Below are 19,983 nucleotides of genomic sequence, written 5' to 3' on the forward strand. Positions count from 1 at the left end.
AATACAACTTGAAAATACTTAAGATGTATGTACATAAATGGGAATCTAAAGCAAAAGATCGATCACCGTTGAGAAACCCCATCAAAGAAAGTTGATAGATTTTTGAAGAGCAGCGTGAAGCGCTTGCTGTCTTAAAACATGTTTTAAGAAATCAAGAGAAAAATACGTCAGAAAAATTACAACATAAACTGAAGTGCACTGTTTGTGGCAGATACTTTTAGTCAAACGCTGGTTTTGGTAATCATGTGAAATCACACAATCAAAGACACGAGCGATACTCTTATGAAGCGGCTTTTATATCCACCGACGCTAAGTTGTAATTTTTGTAGCCTAATCTGCAAACGTAAAATGGCCGGACACGACATTCGATGATTTACAATGTTATCATGCGATCACTTTTACCAGAACAGAAAAGGTTTGTCACATATGTGTACTTTCATGTAGGAGTAAACCTGGATTAATAAGTCACCTACATGCACACAGAGACACAACATTTTACTGAAGAGATTGCAATCTTCCATCAGGAAGTCGCAATCAGCGCATAAATATATATATATATATATATATACATACATATACATATATATATATATATATATATATATATATATATATATATATATATATATATATATATATATATATATATATATATATAAAGAAACCTCCCGGCATTGCCCGCTCGTAAAATAGGCTTAAATAATATATTATTATTACTGCAGATTTTGTATTTATTATTATATTATATTGCACCTTATATATAGTAATGACCCGTGCGCCACCATCAAAACCAAAAAGGTTAAGCTTATGATTTACTTGTTTCTTTGAGGTTAATGTTTGAGCTATGAAAACATGTTTGCTGCAAACCTAAAAATTAAAACATGTATTAACAGCTATTACGTTACGCATGCCTATTCGTAATGTCATCGTTCGACCTTCATCTCGCTAACTCCATTTTTTTTTAATTCTCACACTTCTGCATCACCGCGAAAATAATTCTAAAACCCTCTTTTCCTATTTGAGAGTAAGCCTTTTCTGTGGAAGTAGTGCCCTTGAGGCGTGAGCAACAGGTTTCTTAGATCCATCTGGCAGGATATTCTGTATACATGCTCCTATACCATACGAGTTCGCGTCGCTCGCAATACTTATTTCTAATTTTGGGTCGTAATAGGTTAAAATAGATCGGACGTCAGCGTCTTCTTAATTTTCTCAAATCCGTCTTGACATTCTTTTGTCCCTATCCACGGCGTTTCTTTCTTTAATAACTCGTTAAGCGGAGCTCTTAGTTCGTGCATTCATACTTGGTAGTAATTTGCGAGACCTAAGAAACTCTGTAGTGTCGTCACGTTATGTGGTCTCGGCATGTTTTTAGTTGCTGTCGATCTCTCCGGGTCTGGCGTCGACCGTCTTTATTTATTATTTGCCCAAAATATTTGATTCCGTCTAAACAAAATTCGCATCTGTTTTCTTTCACCTTGAATCCGTATTTATTTATGCTTTTGAATACTCCTTTTAGATGCTCTTGGTGTTCACTTATGGACGCGCTCCTGATAATTATTTCATCCAGGTATGCACAAGCACAATCTATTCCGTTCAGCTTTGTATCCATTGCTTGTTGGAAAATCGGCGGCGTGACTTTGATCCTGAACGATAGACGGTTGTATTTGAACAACCTTTTTTGCGTGTTAATGCATAATATCTTTGAGCATTCTTCTTCCTTCGGAATTTGTAAATAGGCGTCGGACAAATCTATTTTCGAAAAAAAATTGCCACCCTTTAGTCCGGCAAATATCTCCTCAGGGCTTCGTAAAGGGTAGTTGTGGTCTTTTAATTCATCGTGTAGACCCGTAGAAAAGTCTGCACAGACTCGAATTTGTCCTGACTTTTTTACGTACACCGTAGGGGCTGCCCAGACGGTAGTTTCAATTTTCGATGAGATGCCTGTTTTTTCGAGTCTATGTAGCTCGCTATTTATTTTGTCTAAACCGGCGAACGGTACGTTCCGTTTTTTCTTTAACACCGGTGTTGCATCCATTTTTTAGCTCGAACGAAGCCTTAAATTTATTGCGTCTTCCCAGTCCAGTAGTAAATATTTCTGGGAATTTCTTTTTTTGATCGTTTTTAATATTTTCAGATGTTAGGGTTCAACTGGTTATTTTTCTACAAAAAGCGTTCATTGGTTTATCCCTATGATTTAATTTTTCAATCCAGTCAATTCCCAAGTAGTTCTCGCTTTCTTTAATTACGAAGATTTTCAATTTCTTTGTCGTGCCATTTAAATCATGGGGCAATGAACTCTCCTTCGAATTTTATTTCGTCTCCTGTCACTGTTCATGTACGTTTAGTTGACTTTTGAAGAGTCGGTTTACCCAGCTTTTTCCAGGTGTTGACGTTTATTAACGACAAATCCGGTCCAGAGTCAAGGTGAGGTTTAACTTTTTTGTCGAAAATATTTACTGATACATATTTTCGTAGATTATTTTTCATTTGGTGTACTCTATTTTTTGTTCTGCAGCAAACACTCTTATGTCCAACTTTATCGCAATTCTAGGACCTGATATTTTTGTAAGGACAATCCTTTTCCAAATGTTTTTCATCACATATTCTGCAATTATTACCTGATATTGTATTTTTATAATTCCTTTGATTATTATCATAATTTCGTTTTTTGTAGTTATTATATTGACTATTATCGTAATTTCGCTTTATGTAGTTATTATAATTGGAGTATTTAGAATTTGATTATTTTTTTTAATTTTGACTAGTTTCAAAATTTCTTTGTCCTGAGTTTCTGAAAGGTTTTTTAATCTTCCTAATGTACGCTACTCCTGCTTCTTCTATATTACTGGCCTCTTTTTAGTGATACTGCACTTTTGCAATCTTCTACTAATTTCTGAAATGTTAGGCCTTGTTTTGTCTCTAATTTTGAGAGAACGCGACTTCGGATCTCTTAATTTTTCGTGGATACTAGACCCTGTGCAAGGATTAAGCATTTGAAATCGTCCACTGTGAGTTCCGATAATTTAAATTTGTCGCAGTTTTTGTTTACTACTGACGCGTATGTCAGGTAGTCCTGCTCATCAGTTTTCTTAAGATTCATACATGACCATTTCTTGTGGAAAAGAGACATGCTCGGTCCGAATAACTCCTTAAGAAGCTTTACGGTCTCAGCTAAATCTAACTTATCTGTTCTCCTTGGCAATATGAAATCAACACATTTGCAATGTTCACTGGTACCAAGCTTTAGAAGTAATAAACTTACTTTCTTTCCATTTGGCAAGTTTTCGCAGTCTGTTTCGAAAATATATTCATACGTCTTGAAGTATGCATCAAAAGTTTTATCCTCTTCCGGTAGGTATGTTAACACATCTATGCTGTTAACAATTGTTGTGTTGGAGAAGGTTGTATTACTTTCTTGTGTAGAATTAGCTGTTAATCTTTCTAACAGTTCGTTCTGTTCAAGTTGCATCTGCGCGAACCTTTCTTCCTGCCTTTCTGTGCATTTTATGAGTCGTTCATTTTGTCTTTCGTCTCTTTCTGCGTGTAATGCTTGCTGTTTTTTGTAGGATCTGCTGATTCTGCATGAACTGTGTCATTATTTTAACAAATTCCTCCATCTTGTTTTTTCCAAAGATTAGAAAAATCAGTCTATTTTACTAATTCACTTTTTACAAAAACTACGAACAACCGTTTTTAGGTTCTCTTTTTTTCAATATCAACCGAATGCTATCGATATATTATTTTTTGCGATGAACCTTTCTATTTCCCTTTTCTATTGAGGGATAAAAAGAATGTGTTTTTTTTAACTCTTAATCCGTTAAGTTTTGATTATACAAGAATTCTTTTTTTAAAAATCCTTTCTTCGTACAGCAGAAAAAATATCGCTTTTCTCCTTCAAGACAATTTGCATAATTTAGTTCACGGTGTACCAGCGAAATCACATTTTTTCTTACTTTCGTAGTCACTTTTAAATGGCTATTGGTATTTTGCTTTCAACTATCCAGTGTTCGAATATGTCGTCCGACAATTTTGTAGTTACTTTCGTTTGTTTGTCTTGTGTTTTTATTTGTTGTTGTTTTTCGACAGTGATAACTTTCCGCGTAAATAATTTTTCGAATGCTGTTGCTGTGGCTAACAGTGAATTCCCGAGTAAATCATTTTCAAAATCCTCGATGTTACTGTTGTGTTCAACAGTAGATTTTTTCTTCGAGTGCGATTTTTTTCAATCTTTCTCGAGTAAGTATTTTTCGTGCACCACTGTTAAGTTTAGTAGTGGGGTTTCCCGCGTAAATCTTTTTTCGAATTCTCGAAGTCACTATTGTGTTTAATAGTGGTTTTTATCCTGCGTAAGTCTTTTTTCGAATTCTCGACGCCACTGTTGTGTTTAATAGTGGATTTTATCCTGCGTAAGTCTTTTTTCGAATTCTTGCCGCCACTGTTGTGTTTAATAGTGGATTTTATCCTGCGTAAGTCTTTTTTCGAATTCTTGCCGCCACTGTTGTGTTTAATAGTGGATTTTATCCTGCGTAAGTCTTTTTTCGAATTCTCGACGCCACTGTTGTGTTTAATAGTGGATTTTATCCCGCGTAAGTCTTTTTTCGAATTCTCGACGCCACTGTTGTTTCTGCACAAATAATTAACAATAACACGGAAAGTAAATGTATAACAATCATATATTAGGCAGAAAAGCTTTATACATATAAGATAAACATATAAGATATACTTCAGTTGGAGATATTCCGGAGGGTGGAGTGTTGCATGTCTTACTGGAGGCAACATAGGCGTCTTTCCTATTTGATGGTCGTTGCAGAACTCTCCCGGTATTGGTGATTGATACCTTAATATATCTCACTCACCCACCTATGTTAATTAGTTGGCGTCTTTTCAACAATAACAATGTCCTTCGCAGGAATGCTAATCTTGGCTCAAACTATAATACATTCTAATAATAAAAAATACGTAGAATCCAACGAAACTTACATAATAATTCTGAATAACACCTCCAAACTGCAACTGCCATTCAGCTGAGAACTGCTCTCTAGATAATGACTGCCTTCACTTAGATGTAATTTATTTATGTACCGTTATGGAATAACACTCAACATAGCAACGGAGCCCCTTCCCCACTCAGACCAATAGCTCACTATTGCCGAATTGACATCGAAATCCATAGTAAATACGTCATACGCAAACAACTAGTCACTACAGCCAGTGTAATTACACCTCCTACCCCTTTTGTTACCTCCAAACATGGAACTGAATCTCACTATCCACCTCCTCTACCCTATGCATATAGAATTACAGGACCTAAAATCATCACACCTTTTAAGAATTTTTTCACATCAAACTCCCATCGCAAACCACATTTACTCTATCTCAAATTATAATGCCAAAGCTAAAACCACCTTAAAATCCCTTATAAATTTAAACATCAATAACATCAAGTACTCTTTGAAATGGACCATCCTTAATATATCCGGATTTTAAACCCGGAATTCTAAATATAATCTTGTTTGCAATGCAGGGGCCACAGCTCTAATCATAACGTCTGAATACTGAAATATACTAAATGCCTGAAATGCAATGTTCAGTCAATGTAGATACAAATGAAAATAAAAATATGGAAACCATATGAATTTTTCAGACAAACAATCCCTAGTAAAGGACTACTCACTGTAGCACTTTATTCGTACACGCATCTGCATTTGATTTACTCTTTTTCCGATATTTCATAATTCCAATCAATCGATAAAATATCCGAACGCCTAAATTCTATAAACATGCATAAACACCTTTCGCTAAGTAATATTCAGCGACCATATATGGTCTACCTCATTAAAATATTTTACAACATTTCAACTCTGTTACTTAGATGGTCTTTATATGTCCATTTAATATCCACCTTTTACTCCTTAAAATCCTTTCCCATCACTAACTATCTATAGTTCTGAATACATCTTGTAAATTCATCCGTCATGATTACTCTACCCTCATTTTTCACTTAACCATTTTCCAACCCATCAATATATTCATATATTACGACCGCATTATGTAAGAGATTTATCTTATTATTTCCATATAATTTTCGATCCGATTCGATCATAAACAATTTAAGACCACTATCACTGCCTTATACATCTTATTTTGCCGATTTGACCATATCTAATTTCCATTAAATTGACATTCAGGCAATAGGTACCTTCTGCTATGTAACTCTAGCCTATTATACAAAGCCGTAAATCACATAAGAGTGTTTACTTCTGTAGAAATTATTGATATGTAGTTAATGCTTGAAAATCTAATTAACATATTACGTCCAGTAGATTTCATTTATAATACAGCCGTCATGGGTGGATACGCAGACACCTTGATCACACATTTTGAAAATTTATATTCTAATTATTTTTTTTAACTAAATATTTTTATAGCACTAATCGAGAATAATTACTTCATGTATGTAAAGGTAAAATATTTATTCTATTCTAATGGACAATATAAAGTATTTAAGCTTGAGTTTCCTGTAGTCATTTGTTTTCCTATTTTTGCGTATGGATTACAAATTATCTGATATTTCCTGAAAATTTCTGGCCTTAATAGATTGAGATACAAAAACTTGCTGCCATGATTTAAAATGATCTGAAAAAACTGAAAGGAAAGACTTGATTTCAAATATTTATAATGTGTTATATCAACAGTCTTTACTTTTCATACATGAAGTACATTTTACAATGTATAAGGCTTATTTGATATTGAAAACAATCGTATCCAATTTCCAAAAGAGGGATTATATAACATATGACAAATTTGAAACAATAGCAGCAGCTTTTAGTCTCCCAGCAATCAAGGCCAGTGTTTTGGGATATATATATATATATTTTTTTTTTACACGGTGGTCACCACTTATCAAGGATCGGAAGCCACTCAGGGATAAGGGTTATTGCAAGTACAGTACGTTAGTGTGGAAATTTGATGAAGTGTTTACTTAAGGGGGCGGTTCATTAGGAATGTGTTTACGTTGGACTTGAAGACATCTAAGTTGTAGTCAGGTGGGAAGCAGGCAGACGGAACATATATACATATATATATATATATATATATATATATATATATATATATATATATATATATATATATATATATACACACCGATGAAGACTGAAGGATCGGTAGAAAACTATGTACTTTTTTTTCATAATATTATTTTGTATTCATGCACATCACCAATTGAAAACGAATAAAGAAAAGTAATAAGCTTTTATACTTTCGTATTCTTTTTTATACATTTCCAGTCATATATATATATATATATATATATATATATATATATATTAAGGTTTGAGGTGTCCGTTCAAAAGTCAGAACTAATGAAGACAACGAGGTTGTAAAATAGTGCTCAATAAAAAGAGCAAAATATTTTTTATTATTTGGGATAAACAGTTACATATGGTCGCTACAAATAACCATCAATTTCAGTCAAAGAGACTTCATCAGACGACCTGGAACCTCTCGACGCCAAAATGAAAAATGAAAAATAGAATAGATTAGAGAGAAATTAAACGATAAATGGAGCTCTTCAAAACAAGTATAGAAAATTCATAAAGAGTTTATAATAAATTGCGAGCTCTCTAAAAAAGAGGACAGAAAAAAAGAAAAAGGAAAGATCGCATTAGGACCTATTCTGTTGTGCCAATTTATATTTCACATTTAATTTTATTTCAAATTTATATTCTGTTGTGAAAAGTTTTGAATATCTTCCAATAGGTCCTAATATCTTTCCTTTTTCTTTTTTTCTATCCTCTTTTTTTCTTTCCTCTTTTTTAGAGAGCTTGCAATTTATTATAAATTCTTTATGAACTTTCTATACTTTTTTAAGAGCTCCATTTTTCTTTAATTTCTCTCTAATTTATCCCTTTTTCATTTTTCTTTTTGGCGTCGAGAGGTTCCAGGTCGCCAGATGAAGTCTCTTTGACTGAAAAAGATGGCTATTTGTAGCGACCATATGTAACTGTTTACCCCAAATAATACATATATATAGAGAGAGAGATAGAGATAGATAGAGTCACCCAAAAAAAACTGGCCCCAAATCTAATTAGGCCGCGTTTCTTAGTGTTTTGTCCGAATAAAATGAAAATTTGGTCAAAATTAATTTATTATATTCAAAAACTCACATCAAAACACTAGGGTCTTTGCCGTTTTTTCTCTGTTCTACAGCATATGTTCTAGATGGCCTGCATTTAGCTTTTGCTTTTTTGGGGGTCATATATATATATATATATATATATATATATATATATATATATATATATATATAACGTATGTATGTCTTTCATTTTTATTTTTTTGGTAATGTTGTTGTCGGAGCATAGCATCAGTAGAAGTCCGTTTGTTGTTTTTACGGTAATCTTTTCAAGTGTTGAACCGGTGCATGGGTCACGCGGAATTTACGTTAGGGTTTGTGTTCCTTGATAGAGGCGCTGGTTGAGTTTATAATAAAATAAATACCTATTAAATATGTTTGAAGTCAAAACAACGTATTATAAGAAAATAAACAGATATTTATTTTTTTTAATTGATATTGAAATTTATAATATATGTTTGAACTACACTTCATCATCAGTTTTTCTTTATATCTTTTTTATTGCCATGTTGTTGTCAGAGCATATAATCAGTAGAAGGCCGTTAGTTGTTTTTACATTTATTCCGAAGATCCAACATAGCTCATAAATCAAGCACACACAAACGCAAAAATCACTGATTTACTTATTTGATACTTGGATTTTGTAACCGAACCTTAAATATCTGAATAAGTGCCGTGTTTTCTTTAAATCTTAAGTAAAATTTAAACGTTATATTTCCTGTTTATTTGTGAAAACGTTTTATTTTAAAAATAAAGGAATTATTTTTATTTAAACCTCTCGGATTATTCATTTGTTTATTTGTGAAAGGTTTTATGTTTAAGAATAAAAGAATTATGTTTATTAAAAACTCTTAGATTATTCATTTGTTTGTTTGTGAAAACGTTTTATTTTTTAAAATAAAAGAATTATTTTATTTTAAACTCTTAGATTATTCATTTGTTTATTTGTGAAAACGTTTTATTTTTTTAAAATAAAAGAATTATCTTTATTTAAAACTCTTAGATTATTCATTTGTTTATTTGTGAAAACGTTTTATTTCTTTTAAATAAAAGAATTATTTTATTTTAAACTCTTAGATTATTCATTTGTTTATTTTTGAAAACTTTTTTTTAAATAAAAGAATAATCTTTATTTTAAACTCTTAGATTATTCATTTGTTTACTTGTGAAAACGTTTTATTTTTTTTAAATAAAAGAATTATCTTTATTTAAAACTCTTAGATTATTCATTTGTTTATTTGTGAAAACGTTCTATTTTTTTGAATAAAAGAAATATTTTTATTTAAAACTCTTAGATTATTCATTTGTTTATTTGTGAAAACGTTTTATTTTTTCTAAATAAAAGAATTATTTTATTTTAAACTCTTAGATTATTCATTTGTTTATTTGTGAAAACGTTTTATTTTTTCTAAATAAAAGAATTATTTTATTTAAAACTCTTAGATTATTCATTTGTTTATTAGTGAAAAAGTTTCATTTTTTTTTAAATAAAAGAATTATTTTATTTAAAACTCTTAGATTATTCATTTGTTTATTAGTGAAAAAGTTTCATTTTTTTTTAAATAAAAGAATTATCTTTATTTAAAACTCTTAGATTATTCATTTGTTTATTTGTAAAAAAGTTTTATTTTTTTTTAAATAAAAGAATTGTTTTATTTAAAACTCTTAGATTATTCATTTGTTTATTTGTGAAAACTTTTTTATTTTTTTTAAATAAAAGAATTATTTTTATTTAAAACTTAGATTTGTTTATTTGTGAGACCGTTCTGTTCACGTTCTGTTTGATAGCGGTGTCACCCACTTTATTCCATTTTGGTCGATATAGAGTAAGAGGGCATTCATACAACTAAACGACAATCCTGCCGATTAAGATAAATAGGTATAGAGAAAGAAACTGAGGGGAAGTGAGAGAGAACCGACCACATTTCAAGAGAGAGGGGGAGAGGAAGAGGGAGAAGAGGAGAAAGAGAGCCAGGGAGAGAAAGGGAGAGAGAAAGAGCGAGCTTTGTCCTCATTCTATCAACACGCAGTGTTATTTCGTTGTTCAAAACGTCATAATTTTACCATGGCCCACTCGGTTAACATGTTTATTTGTTCTTTCTACATTTCCTTTTCTTTCTGCCATCGTACGTTCGCGTCTCGCTATTGCAGGTAATTTCTTTTCCTTTTTTTTCACTCAAAACGGTAAGCTGTTCTATTTACACCTTTTTATACATTTTTCTTCGCACGGAGTTAACTATTATTAAACGCTTCCTTTTTTACTTTTAAACACAAATGTGTCATAATGTAAAATACCGTTGAAGTTTAAAACTATTTGTGCCTACTTTAATCTATTACAACTATTATTAAATGTTTTGTTATTATTTTTTTACCCAAATAAGTCAGAAAAAATATATTGTTTATATTATTATAGGCCTCCCATTTCAAGATAATTTCTTGCCAACCTTACCCACACCCATATTCACATAATGATTGTCTACTCCAAAAGCCGTTCTTAACAGGTAGCTTGTCTATTCCAATTGCCTTTCCTAACATGAGGAGATTGGTGGTTGGACTACAATAACAACAACAACAACAACAACAACAACAACAACAACCGTACTTTTATATTTTACGCGGGGTGGATGCTACCACCAGGTAACGCCGATTAACGGATCCTGCTAGTGTATTAATACATTCCAGCAGTAGCTCTTATTTATATACAAGCTGATACTAAAAAAAAATTAAATAAAATGTGACACAATGCGAGGTTGAAGCGAATGTAATTTGGTGGTAAATCTCGTGATAAAATAAACATAGAACTATAGAAATAGTTGAACGATAGGAACAAATAGATGGGGAGGAAATGGGGTGAAGAGAGTGCACCGAATGTCAATAGTAAGGGAAGCCTAGAAATCTTAAACTTTTGGTTCGTTTAGTTGGAGTAGTAGGGGGTTAGTTGTCGAGATTTTATTGATCTTTATTTCGAGTGATGTCATTAATATAGGGTATTTCTCTCATGAGTAGCAACTGTGAGGTATATATACTCTAAATGAAAATATTTGACGTTAGAATGGGGCAAATCTATTAAGAATTAATATTATTTTTTATTAAGACACGGCCATTAAAGTGGTTTATTTGTAGAGGAAGGTTAAATTTGGAAGGATTAGCTAAGATGATATTTTCAGATACTATGATTGAATTGAGGAGGTAGAGGGGGCGGCGGATACTGATAAATTTAAATTTAGGCATTAAGTGAAATAGTATAAAGGGGGCATGAGTCAAAGCAGTATGAGATGTGTACTGAAGAGAAATTGATTAGTGATGATGAGTATGTATATTATTTATATTATAATTATATCTATATTATTATATATATATTATTTATAGTATATATATATATATATATATATATATATATATATATATATATTATTTATAAAAGTTTTGTTACTAATGCATATCAACATAAGTGTGGATAGGTTGGTTTATTGGTGTATAAGTTCCATAGGGCAAGTTGGAAAATACTATATATATATATATATATATATATATATATATATATATATATATATATATATATATCTACAATTATATAAATGTGACTTTGCCTGTGTGTGTATGTGTTCGTTCGTTATGGATTTAAAAACCCTTGCACGTCCGTTTATGAAATTTTACACATAGGTTCTCAGTGTGTCTGGGTGTGTTTACGGGTACCTATTGCATCGGAAAGCTTTCCTAAATCACCATCAACTACTATTAACAATGCTTTTATTTATTTGCTATTTCCGATTTGATCGGCCATTTCTCCAATTCGTTGCCTAGCAACGGCGAGCAACGGCGACCAACGCTACTGCTACTGAAGCTACTACTACAACTGCTCCTACTAATACTGCTACTCGCTGCCGGCGCACAGGCACGGCTACTTAACCCTTCTACGTTATGGAATAGTTGCTACTAGAACTGAGCCTACTAATACTGCTACTCGCTGCCGACGCACACATTTACATTTAACAAATTCGAGCAGACGGTAACTTACATTTTTTTCTAATTCAAACAAACAAAAAATTCATAACAACAATAATACAACATTGTTTATTTTTACATTTACATTACTTATGCATTTAGAAAGCATTTCTCAATATTATTACTTTTCGCATTTAATCTTCTCATACTTTTATACATATTTATTATATCTTCAATTTTTGACACCTAATGTGGTTTTCAAAACTTTACATTTTAATCCCAATATTTCTACGTTGATGTAACGGGGACTTTACAAATACTGATTGCCTTTTTCCTGGACATCCATTTTTTTCATTTGATTTTACACCATACATTTATACATATTTATACATATTTATTGTACCTTCAAATTCATTTATTTCACGTATATCTTACTTTGTTTTATTTATATAAATATAGAGGTTTTTCCAACTGTACATTTTAATCCCAATATTTCTACATTGATGTATTGGGGAAATTACACATACTGATTGCCTTTATTTTTATTTTATTTTATACCATACACACTACCTAAATATTGACTCTTTCAACAATTGTTTCGGCAGCATTCCATTTCAATTCCACACACACCCGCAGAGTAATTTCGCAACAATGCCACCCCAAAAAAATCAGCTCGGAAGGCGCACGAAAGCAGCGACTACTGTTAGGAACATCAGAGCAAGCCTAGACTACGATGAAGTAGAATTATTACGTTCTCGCGAAGCACAGCGCATGTCTCAGACCAGATCTTCTGAAACACTTACTCAACGGACTTATCGTTTATCTAGACATGCTGCAGCCATGGCTCAACTACGTTCTTCACAAACTGCAGAGATTCAGGCCAACCGTAGAGCAGCCAATGCTGCAAGTACCTCTTCTGCAAGGGCCAACGAATCTACAGAAAGGACAGCTCGGCGGAGAGCAGCTAACGCAGCCTCCACAGCTTCAGCACGAGCTGCTGAATCTACTGAAGCGAGGGTCAGACGACTTGCCCGAGATAACACATCCAGAGCCGCCATTCGGTCATCTCAGCCACCAGAAGCTCGAAGGATACGAGTTCAGGCTGTTACTCGGAGATTTCATGCCTCTCGCGGCAACATATGCCCTTCACCGGAGTTTTGGTTACGCAAAGCATTGAACTATGACGCCAACTATGACTTCTCTACCCGGCAGGATCTTAGCATTGGTTCGATGAATTGCATATGTTCATTCTGCAAAGCTAAAAAATGGCCGGCAGAACCTCCAAGCCTATGCTGCTCTTCGGGTAAAGTTAAACTACCATCCCTACAGACTTTACCTCAACCACTGCGAGACCTACTTTTGGGCATGACTGATGAATCTAAATATTTTCGGAAATCCATTCGACTTTTCAACTGCTACTTCCAAATGACATCATTTGGTGCAAACATTGTCCGTGAAAGCGGCTGGAATCCCGCATTTAAGGTGCAAGGCCAAGTCTACCATCTAATAGGGTCCCTTTTACCTGATGAGACCGTACAACCATCATTTTTACAACTCTACTTCGTAAGTGACTACGTCCAACAAGCTGAAAACCGACTAGCTATTACAGCCGAGACAAACGACAGTTCGGATCGACGACAACTCAGTATTGTTTTGCAGCTTCAAGACATGCTCCACCAAACGAACCCATATATTCAAAGTTTCAAGTATGCACTACAGAATGTTCCTCTGCCTAATTTTTCCATCGTTATTAACGCAGACAAACGTCCTACAGGAGAACATGAGCGTCGCTTCAATGCTCCCACTTGCAACGAGGTTTCTGCAGTCATCCAGGGTGAGCACAACAACAAACGCGACATAGTTATTCATACTAGGGGTGGACGTCTACAGCGAATACATGAAATGCATCGATCATACGACGCACTACAATATCCCCTACTATTTCCTTACGGTGACGATGGATACCATTTTCACATACCATGTCAACAAAACTTGGGACAAACGACCATCAATCCCAAAACTATTACATGCAGAGCATATTACGCATACAGACTGATGGTTCGCGACGACGATTTCAACACTCTCCTTCGGAGTGGACCTCTTCTGCAACAATACATAGTCGACATGGCAGCAAAAATGGAATCTGAAAGGCTCCTATATATTCGGGTTCACCAAAAACAGCTTCGGTCGTCTTCATACATACATCTGCACGATGGCATGAGAAATGAAACTGACCCTAACACTGTTGGAAAACTGACAATTCTTCCGTCCACATACATCGGTGGCCCGCGTTATATGCATGCCCGCACACAAGACGCAATGACGTACGTCCGCTATTATGGCCGACCGGATTTGTTTATTACCTTCACCTGCAATCCATCATGGGAAGAAATACGAGATGAACTGTTTCTGGGTCAAGAACACTACGACCGACCTGATCTCATTGCCCGTGTTTTCCGGCTTAAATTGTGCAAACTCATGGATCTTATAGTCAAGGGTGAAGTCTACGGCCGAGTAAGGTGCCACATATTCACTGTAGAGTGGCAAAAAAGAGGCCTTCCGCATGCCCATATCTTAATCTGGCTGTGTGAACGGATTCAATCCACTGATATTGACAAAATTATCTCAGCCGAGATTCCCGATCCTGGATTAGACCCACAGCTTTACGAAATTGTCAAAGCAACGATGGTTCATGGACCCTGTGGTCCTGGCCAGAAAGCTCAATCATGCTGTAAAAAGAAATCGGTGTGCGCTTGCGGCTACCCACGGAGATTTGTCAATGCTACACAAACAGGAGGTGATGGTTACCCACTTTACAGGCGACGGAGTCCAGGTGATGGCGGCCATACGATGATAGTCGGTCGGAGCACTGTTGATAACCGATGGATAGTACCGTACTGTCCCTTGCTGACGAAAATTTTCCAATCGCACATCAATGTGGAGTTCTGTCACTCAGTGAAATCCATTAAATATATCTGCAAATACATCAACAAGGGAAGCGATGCTGCAGCGTTTGCTGTTCAGCGCGACGGTTCTCGAGACGAGCCATCTGCTCATGTCATTGGACGTTTCCTGTGTTGCGGTGAAGGTGTATGGCATTTTTACTCATTTCCCTTGCACCAAAGATATCCTGCAGTTATACAACTCGCTGTTCACCTTGAAAATGGGCAAAGAGTTTACTTTTCTGCCGGCACTGCTAATCAGGTGGTGGAGCATCCACCAGAAACTACGCTTACTGCCTTCTTCAAACTATGCGGCCATGATGAGTTTGCAAAGACGCTTTTGTATCCACAGATCCCTTCCTACTACACTTGGAATAACAAACAGTGGACTCGCAGGAAGTGTGGAGACCCTGTCGATGGCTTCCCAGGGGTTAAATATGATTCCTGTCTCGGGCGAGTTTACACAGTGCCACCACGTCAACATGAGTGCTTCCATCTTCGTCTTCTCCTTCACGAAGTCCGTGGCCCTATAAGTTTTGATGACATAAAAACTGTCGATGGCGTCCTGTGTGAAACCTTCCGTGATGCATGCTCCCAGTTGGGACTACTTGAAAACGATTCTCAGTGGGATGCCGCCATGACAGAAGGAAGTCTATTCAAATCTCCCCATGCTCTACGGTCGCTCTTTGCAATTATGATAGTATGGTGTGACTTGAGCGATCCAAAACATCTATGGATGAAATTTCGTAACTTCATGACCGAAGACATTTCCAGAAGAGCCCAACTTGAGAATACATCGGTGGAGCAAGACTACTCCCAAGTGATTTACAATGAAGGGCTAATTTGCCTCGAAAACCTCCTTTTGGAAATTGGTGGTTCCACTTTACCATCATATGGCCTACCTGCCCCCATCTGCCATGAAGGGAATAGTTTGAGCCTAAATTTACTGCGTGAAATATGCTACTCACCTACAGAACTTAATGCGTACATTGCTGAGAATGAGCCTAAACTGTTGCCTGAACAACTGAACGTCTACCATATGATCAATGAAAATGTTCAACAGAACCGTGGAGGAATATTTTTCTTGGACGCACCTGGTGGCACAGGAAAAACCTTTGTCACCAAATTAATACTTGCCCATGTGCGACAGAGTGGAGCTGTCGCTATAGCTGTTGCAACCTCTGGAATTGCTGCAACTTTACTCCCTGATGGCAGAACGGCACATTCAGCTTTAAAATTGCCCATCAACTACACACAAACTGAATTCCCAACATGCAACATCGAAAAGAATTCGGATAAAGCTGTTTTGTTACGCAGATGCAAACTCATCGTATGGGATGAATGCACGATGGCGCACAAAGTTGCGTTGGAAGCATTGAACAGGACCCTTCAAGATTTACGCAACTGTGACAACATCATGGGTGGATTAACAGTTCTGCTGTGTGGAGATTTCCGACAAACACTTCCTGTTGTCCCAAAAGGGACACGCGCTGATGCTGTTCAAGCATGCCTGAAATCGTCGATACTGTGGGATCAAGTTCACCATTTAAAACTCACAACAAATATGCGTGTCCACCTTAGCCGCAACCCAGATGCTGCTAATTTCTCTAATGCACTTCTGGAACTTGGTGAAGGACGTACTCCCACAGACACTGAAGATTACACAAATGTTGAACACATATCAACCATCGTTGAAACGCCAACCCACCTATACCAGGCAGTTTTCGAGAACATTCAGAAAAACTACAGGGACTTTGATTGGCTCGCCACGAGAGCGATTCTGGCTCCAAAAAACGCCTCCGTCAATGCGATTAACTACAGACTTTTGGAACTCATCCCGGGAGAGGAACGTGTCTATAAATCCATTGACCGCACACCTGATACTGCTGATCTGGCTGATTACACGGTGGAGTTGCTAAACTCCCTAGAACCACCTGGCCTGCCACCCCACATACTCCGACTTAAGGTTGGAGCTCCTATAATGCTCATTCGTAACCTCATACCACCAAAGCAATGTAATGGAACCCGCCTCGTGGTAACATCCCTGTCACCTAATATTATCGAGGCCAAAATATTGACTGGCTGTGGAAAAGGAGAGACAGTGCTAATTTCGAGGATACCCCTATATCCATCAAATCCAGACCTGGGCATTTACTTCAAGCGATCACAGTTCCCTGTGAAACTGTGCTTCGCGATGTCCATCAACAAATCCCAGGGCCAAACCTTTGACGTTGCAGGCATTCATTTACAGGAGCAATGTTTTTCTCACGGTCAGCTCTATGTAGCTGCCTCACGTGTGGGCTCACAATCCAAACTCTTTGTGTTTTCTCCTAAAACACTTGCTAAAAATGTTGTTTACAAAGAGGTTTTATAATTTTTCAACAATTTTACACCTCAATTTCTCCTCTCTATTAACCGTGTTTATTCCTTCTAAAGCTTTGCCAGCACCCAGTAAAGAATTCACTAACCTGGATTCTTTTTTGTAACAAAATGAAAACAATTTCATGTATTTACACAGTAACCTCTATGGAAAGAGAAATAGAGTGAAAATATGAATTTGGCAAAACCTAGAGTGCCCTTAAATATATTCAGAAGCATTTGCGGTCCTTATAATTCTTTCGTCTTTATTTGGTTGCCAACTCTGCATAATTAGATTCATTCTGATCAACCCTAAACAATTGTATTGGCTATGGAATAACATTTTAGCAGTACAACAGTAAATTATTTTTCTGTTTTTTGAACGTCCATTGAACAAACAACTGATCCTGAAGAAATTGCAAAACAGTCTACACACATATTAGTGAAAATGTGATTCAGAAGTTTCAAAGACATTGGTCTAAAAAACATAGACCTCATCAACCAAGCATAAGTACTATGCCCGGCAACATAAGGTAAGGAATTTTTTGCCATAGTTGACTAATTGTAAAACTATACAGCTACAACGACATAAATTCTTAAAACGAATAGATGGTCAATATTGAACCTGTGGTTTCTTTCGCATAGAGTTAAAGAAATCATGGCTCCCAAAACCTTACCATAGTATTTGGTTTTGAGCTGGAAGAATAGCTGCTAAGGGGACAAATCAGATGTGGAAGCTACATTGATCAGTAAGACGTCAATATAACCAACTTTACTAAAATAATTTAAGGATTACAAAAAAAAAAAATACTGAATGTACAGACAATAAGCATTAAGATGGCATTAAATCAACCCCCCCCCGAACAACGTCGGGTAATACTGCTAGTATATATATATATATGAAACGCGGAATAATCGCCATACATATTTTATAACTTACTAACTAGCTCTACCTAGGTATTAAGCACTGTTGAAGTAAATACTGAAAGTTTACGCATAAATTTATACTCTCGTATATTAAGTTATGTGAGTAAATGAAGTATATATATATATATAGAGAGAGAGAGATAGATAGATAGATAGATGTATATATATATATCTATTATATCTATAAAAGTGAACGTGTCTGTCTGTCTGTCTGTCTGTCTGTCTGTGCAAATTTCCCTACGCAATAACTCTGTCAATTTTTAGTCTTTAGACTCCAAATTTGAAATACCGGGTACTGAGATTTTGGAAAATCGATGTGACGGGTGTCAGCCAGAAATTTGGCTGTTAAGGGGTCAAATTTCAACGATTTGACCTTTAAGAACTCTACCAAACTCCTCCGAGAATTTTGGGTCTAGACACTTGAAATTTTAGATATAGGTTCATTGAACCTGGATCTAACTTAATAAAGTTATTTGAGCCCGAAACTATAAATTTTAAGGGGTCATAATAGGGGTCAAATTTAAAAAAAAATTGACGTCTGCGGTCTATACCAAATTACTCAGACAATTTCTGGTCTAAACATTTGAAATTTTACATAAAGGGTATTCAGAGATAGGGCAAGCTTTTTCATCAGTTGTGTTCGAAAATTTTTAGTTACCAATATATAAATGTATGTATGTATGTATGCATGTAAGTATGTATGTATTTTGCATGTCTGCCTTAAACTTTCAATAGAGGCGACGTATTTTACCAAGATCAGTATCGTTTTAAAGATCGACCTTTCATACGACAAATATCGAAAAATTGGCTAAAAACATTAATATCTTCCCCTTCAACTAGGCACTTTTCTACAGGGGGGTCACTTTTTTCGCCGATATTTTTGAAAGTTATCCTCTCCTTTAGATTGTCCAGCCTTAATTTTAAAAAAAAAATGTCGCTTCCGGTTTGGCGGTGGTTGTTAACGTTAGGTTTTACCCCGTTCTTTTCCTCCTTTGCGGTATGGGTTCGAGCTTGCCTTCCTACTACCACTTTTTTTGCTCACCATACACATCCGAACACCCGGGCAACGCCGGGCTGAAATGCTAGTATATATATAAAATCAGAAGTGATCTGTAATTTTACATTCGAAATCTGACTTTCCTATAATAATCGAAATTTCGATCTACTCACGCACGCCCATACTAACACGCACGCGTATATATATATATATATATATATATATATATATATATATATATATATATATATATATATATATATATATTTGTGTGTATATGTCTGTGTGTTCGTGTGTGTGTGTGTACGTGTGTGTGTTTTATGGGAAGTGTAGTTTTGTCTATACATAATATGTTATAAATATAAAATGCTGAGTGAAATAAATTCATAACGAATATAAAATAAATATAATTTTTTTTAAACGGTGGTCACCACTTATCAAGGCCCGGAAGCCACTCAGTGATAAGGGTTATTGCAAGTACAGTACGTTAGTGTGGAGATTTGATGAAGTGTTTACTTAAAATGGCGGTTCATTAGGAGATTCACCAAATTACATTCTCATGCTGTACGAATCCTTAATTCACCGACTAATGTAGCCATTTTTGTAACGTATCACAAACGACTGTAAAACTTATTGACATAGAACATAAACGCAGAAATGTTAACAATATTTTACTT

The 19,983-nt window shown here is 35.2% G+C and overlaps 1 protein-coding gene across 1 annotated transcript; it reads left to right on the plus strand.

Moving 5' to 3' along the window:
- Positions 1–12,733: 12,733 nt before the first annotated feature.
- On the plus strand, positions 12,734–17,398 carry LOC145280554 (uncharacterized). The gene has a single exon (XM_080132165.1). It carries the CDS (start codon positions 12,734–12,736, stop codon positions 17,396–17,398), a length of 4,665 nt encoding a protein of 1,554 aa, XP_079988291.1.
- Positions 17,399–19,983: the final 2,585 nt, after the last annotated feature.

This window comes from Euprymna scolopes, chromosome 1 (assembly GCF_053919585.1).
Source record: "Euprymna scolopes isolate OS-2025 chromosome 1, ASM5391958v1, whole genome shotgun sequence".
NCBI lineage: Eukaryota > Metazoa > Mollusca > Cephalopoda > Sepiida > Sepiolidae > Euprymna > Euprymna scolopes.

What these genes read in the sequence shown, in the direction of transcription:
- LOC145280554 (XM_080132165.1), top strand. Translation starts at nt 12,734, where the DNA reads ATGCCACCCCAAAAAAATCAGCTCGGAAGGCGCACGAAAGCAGCGACT.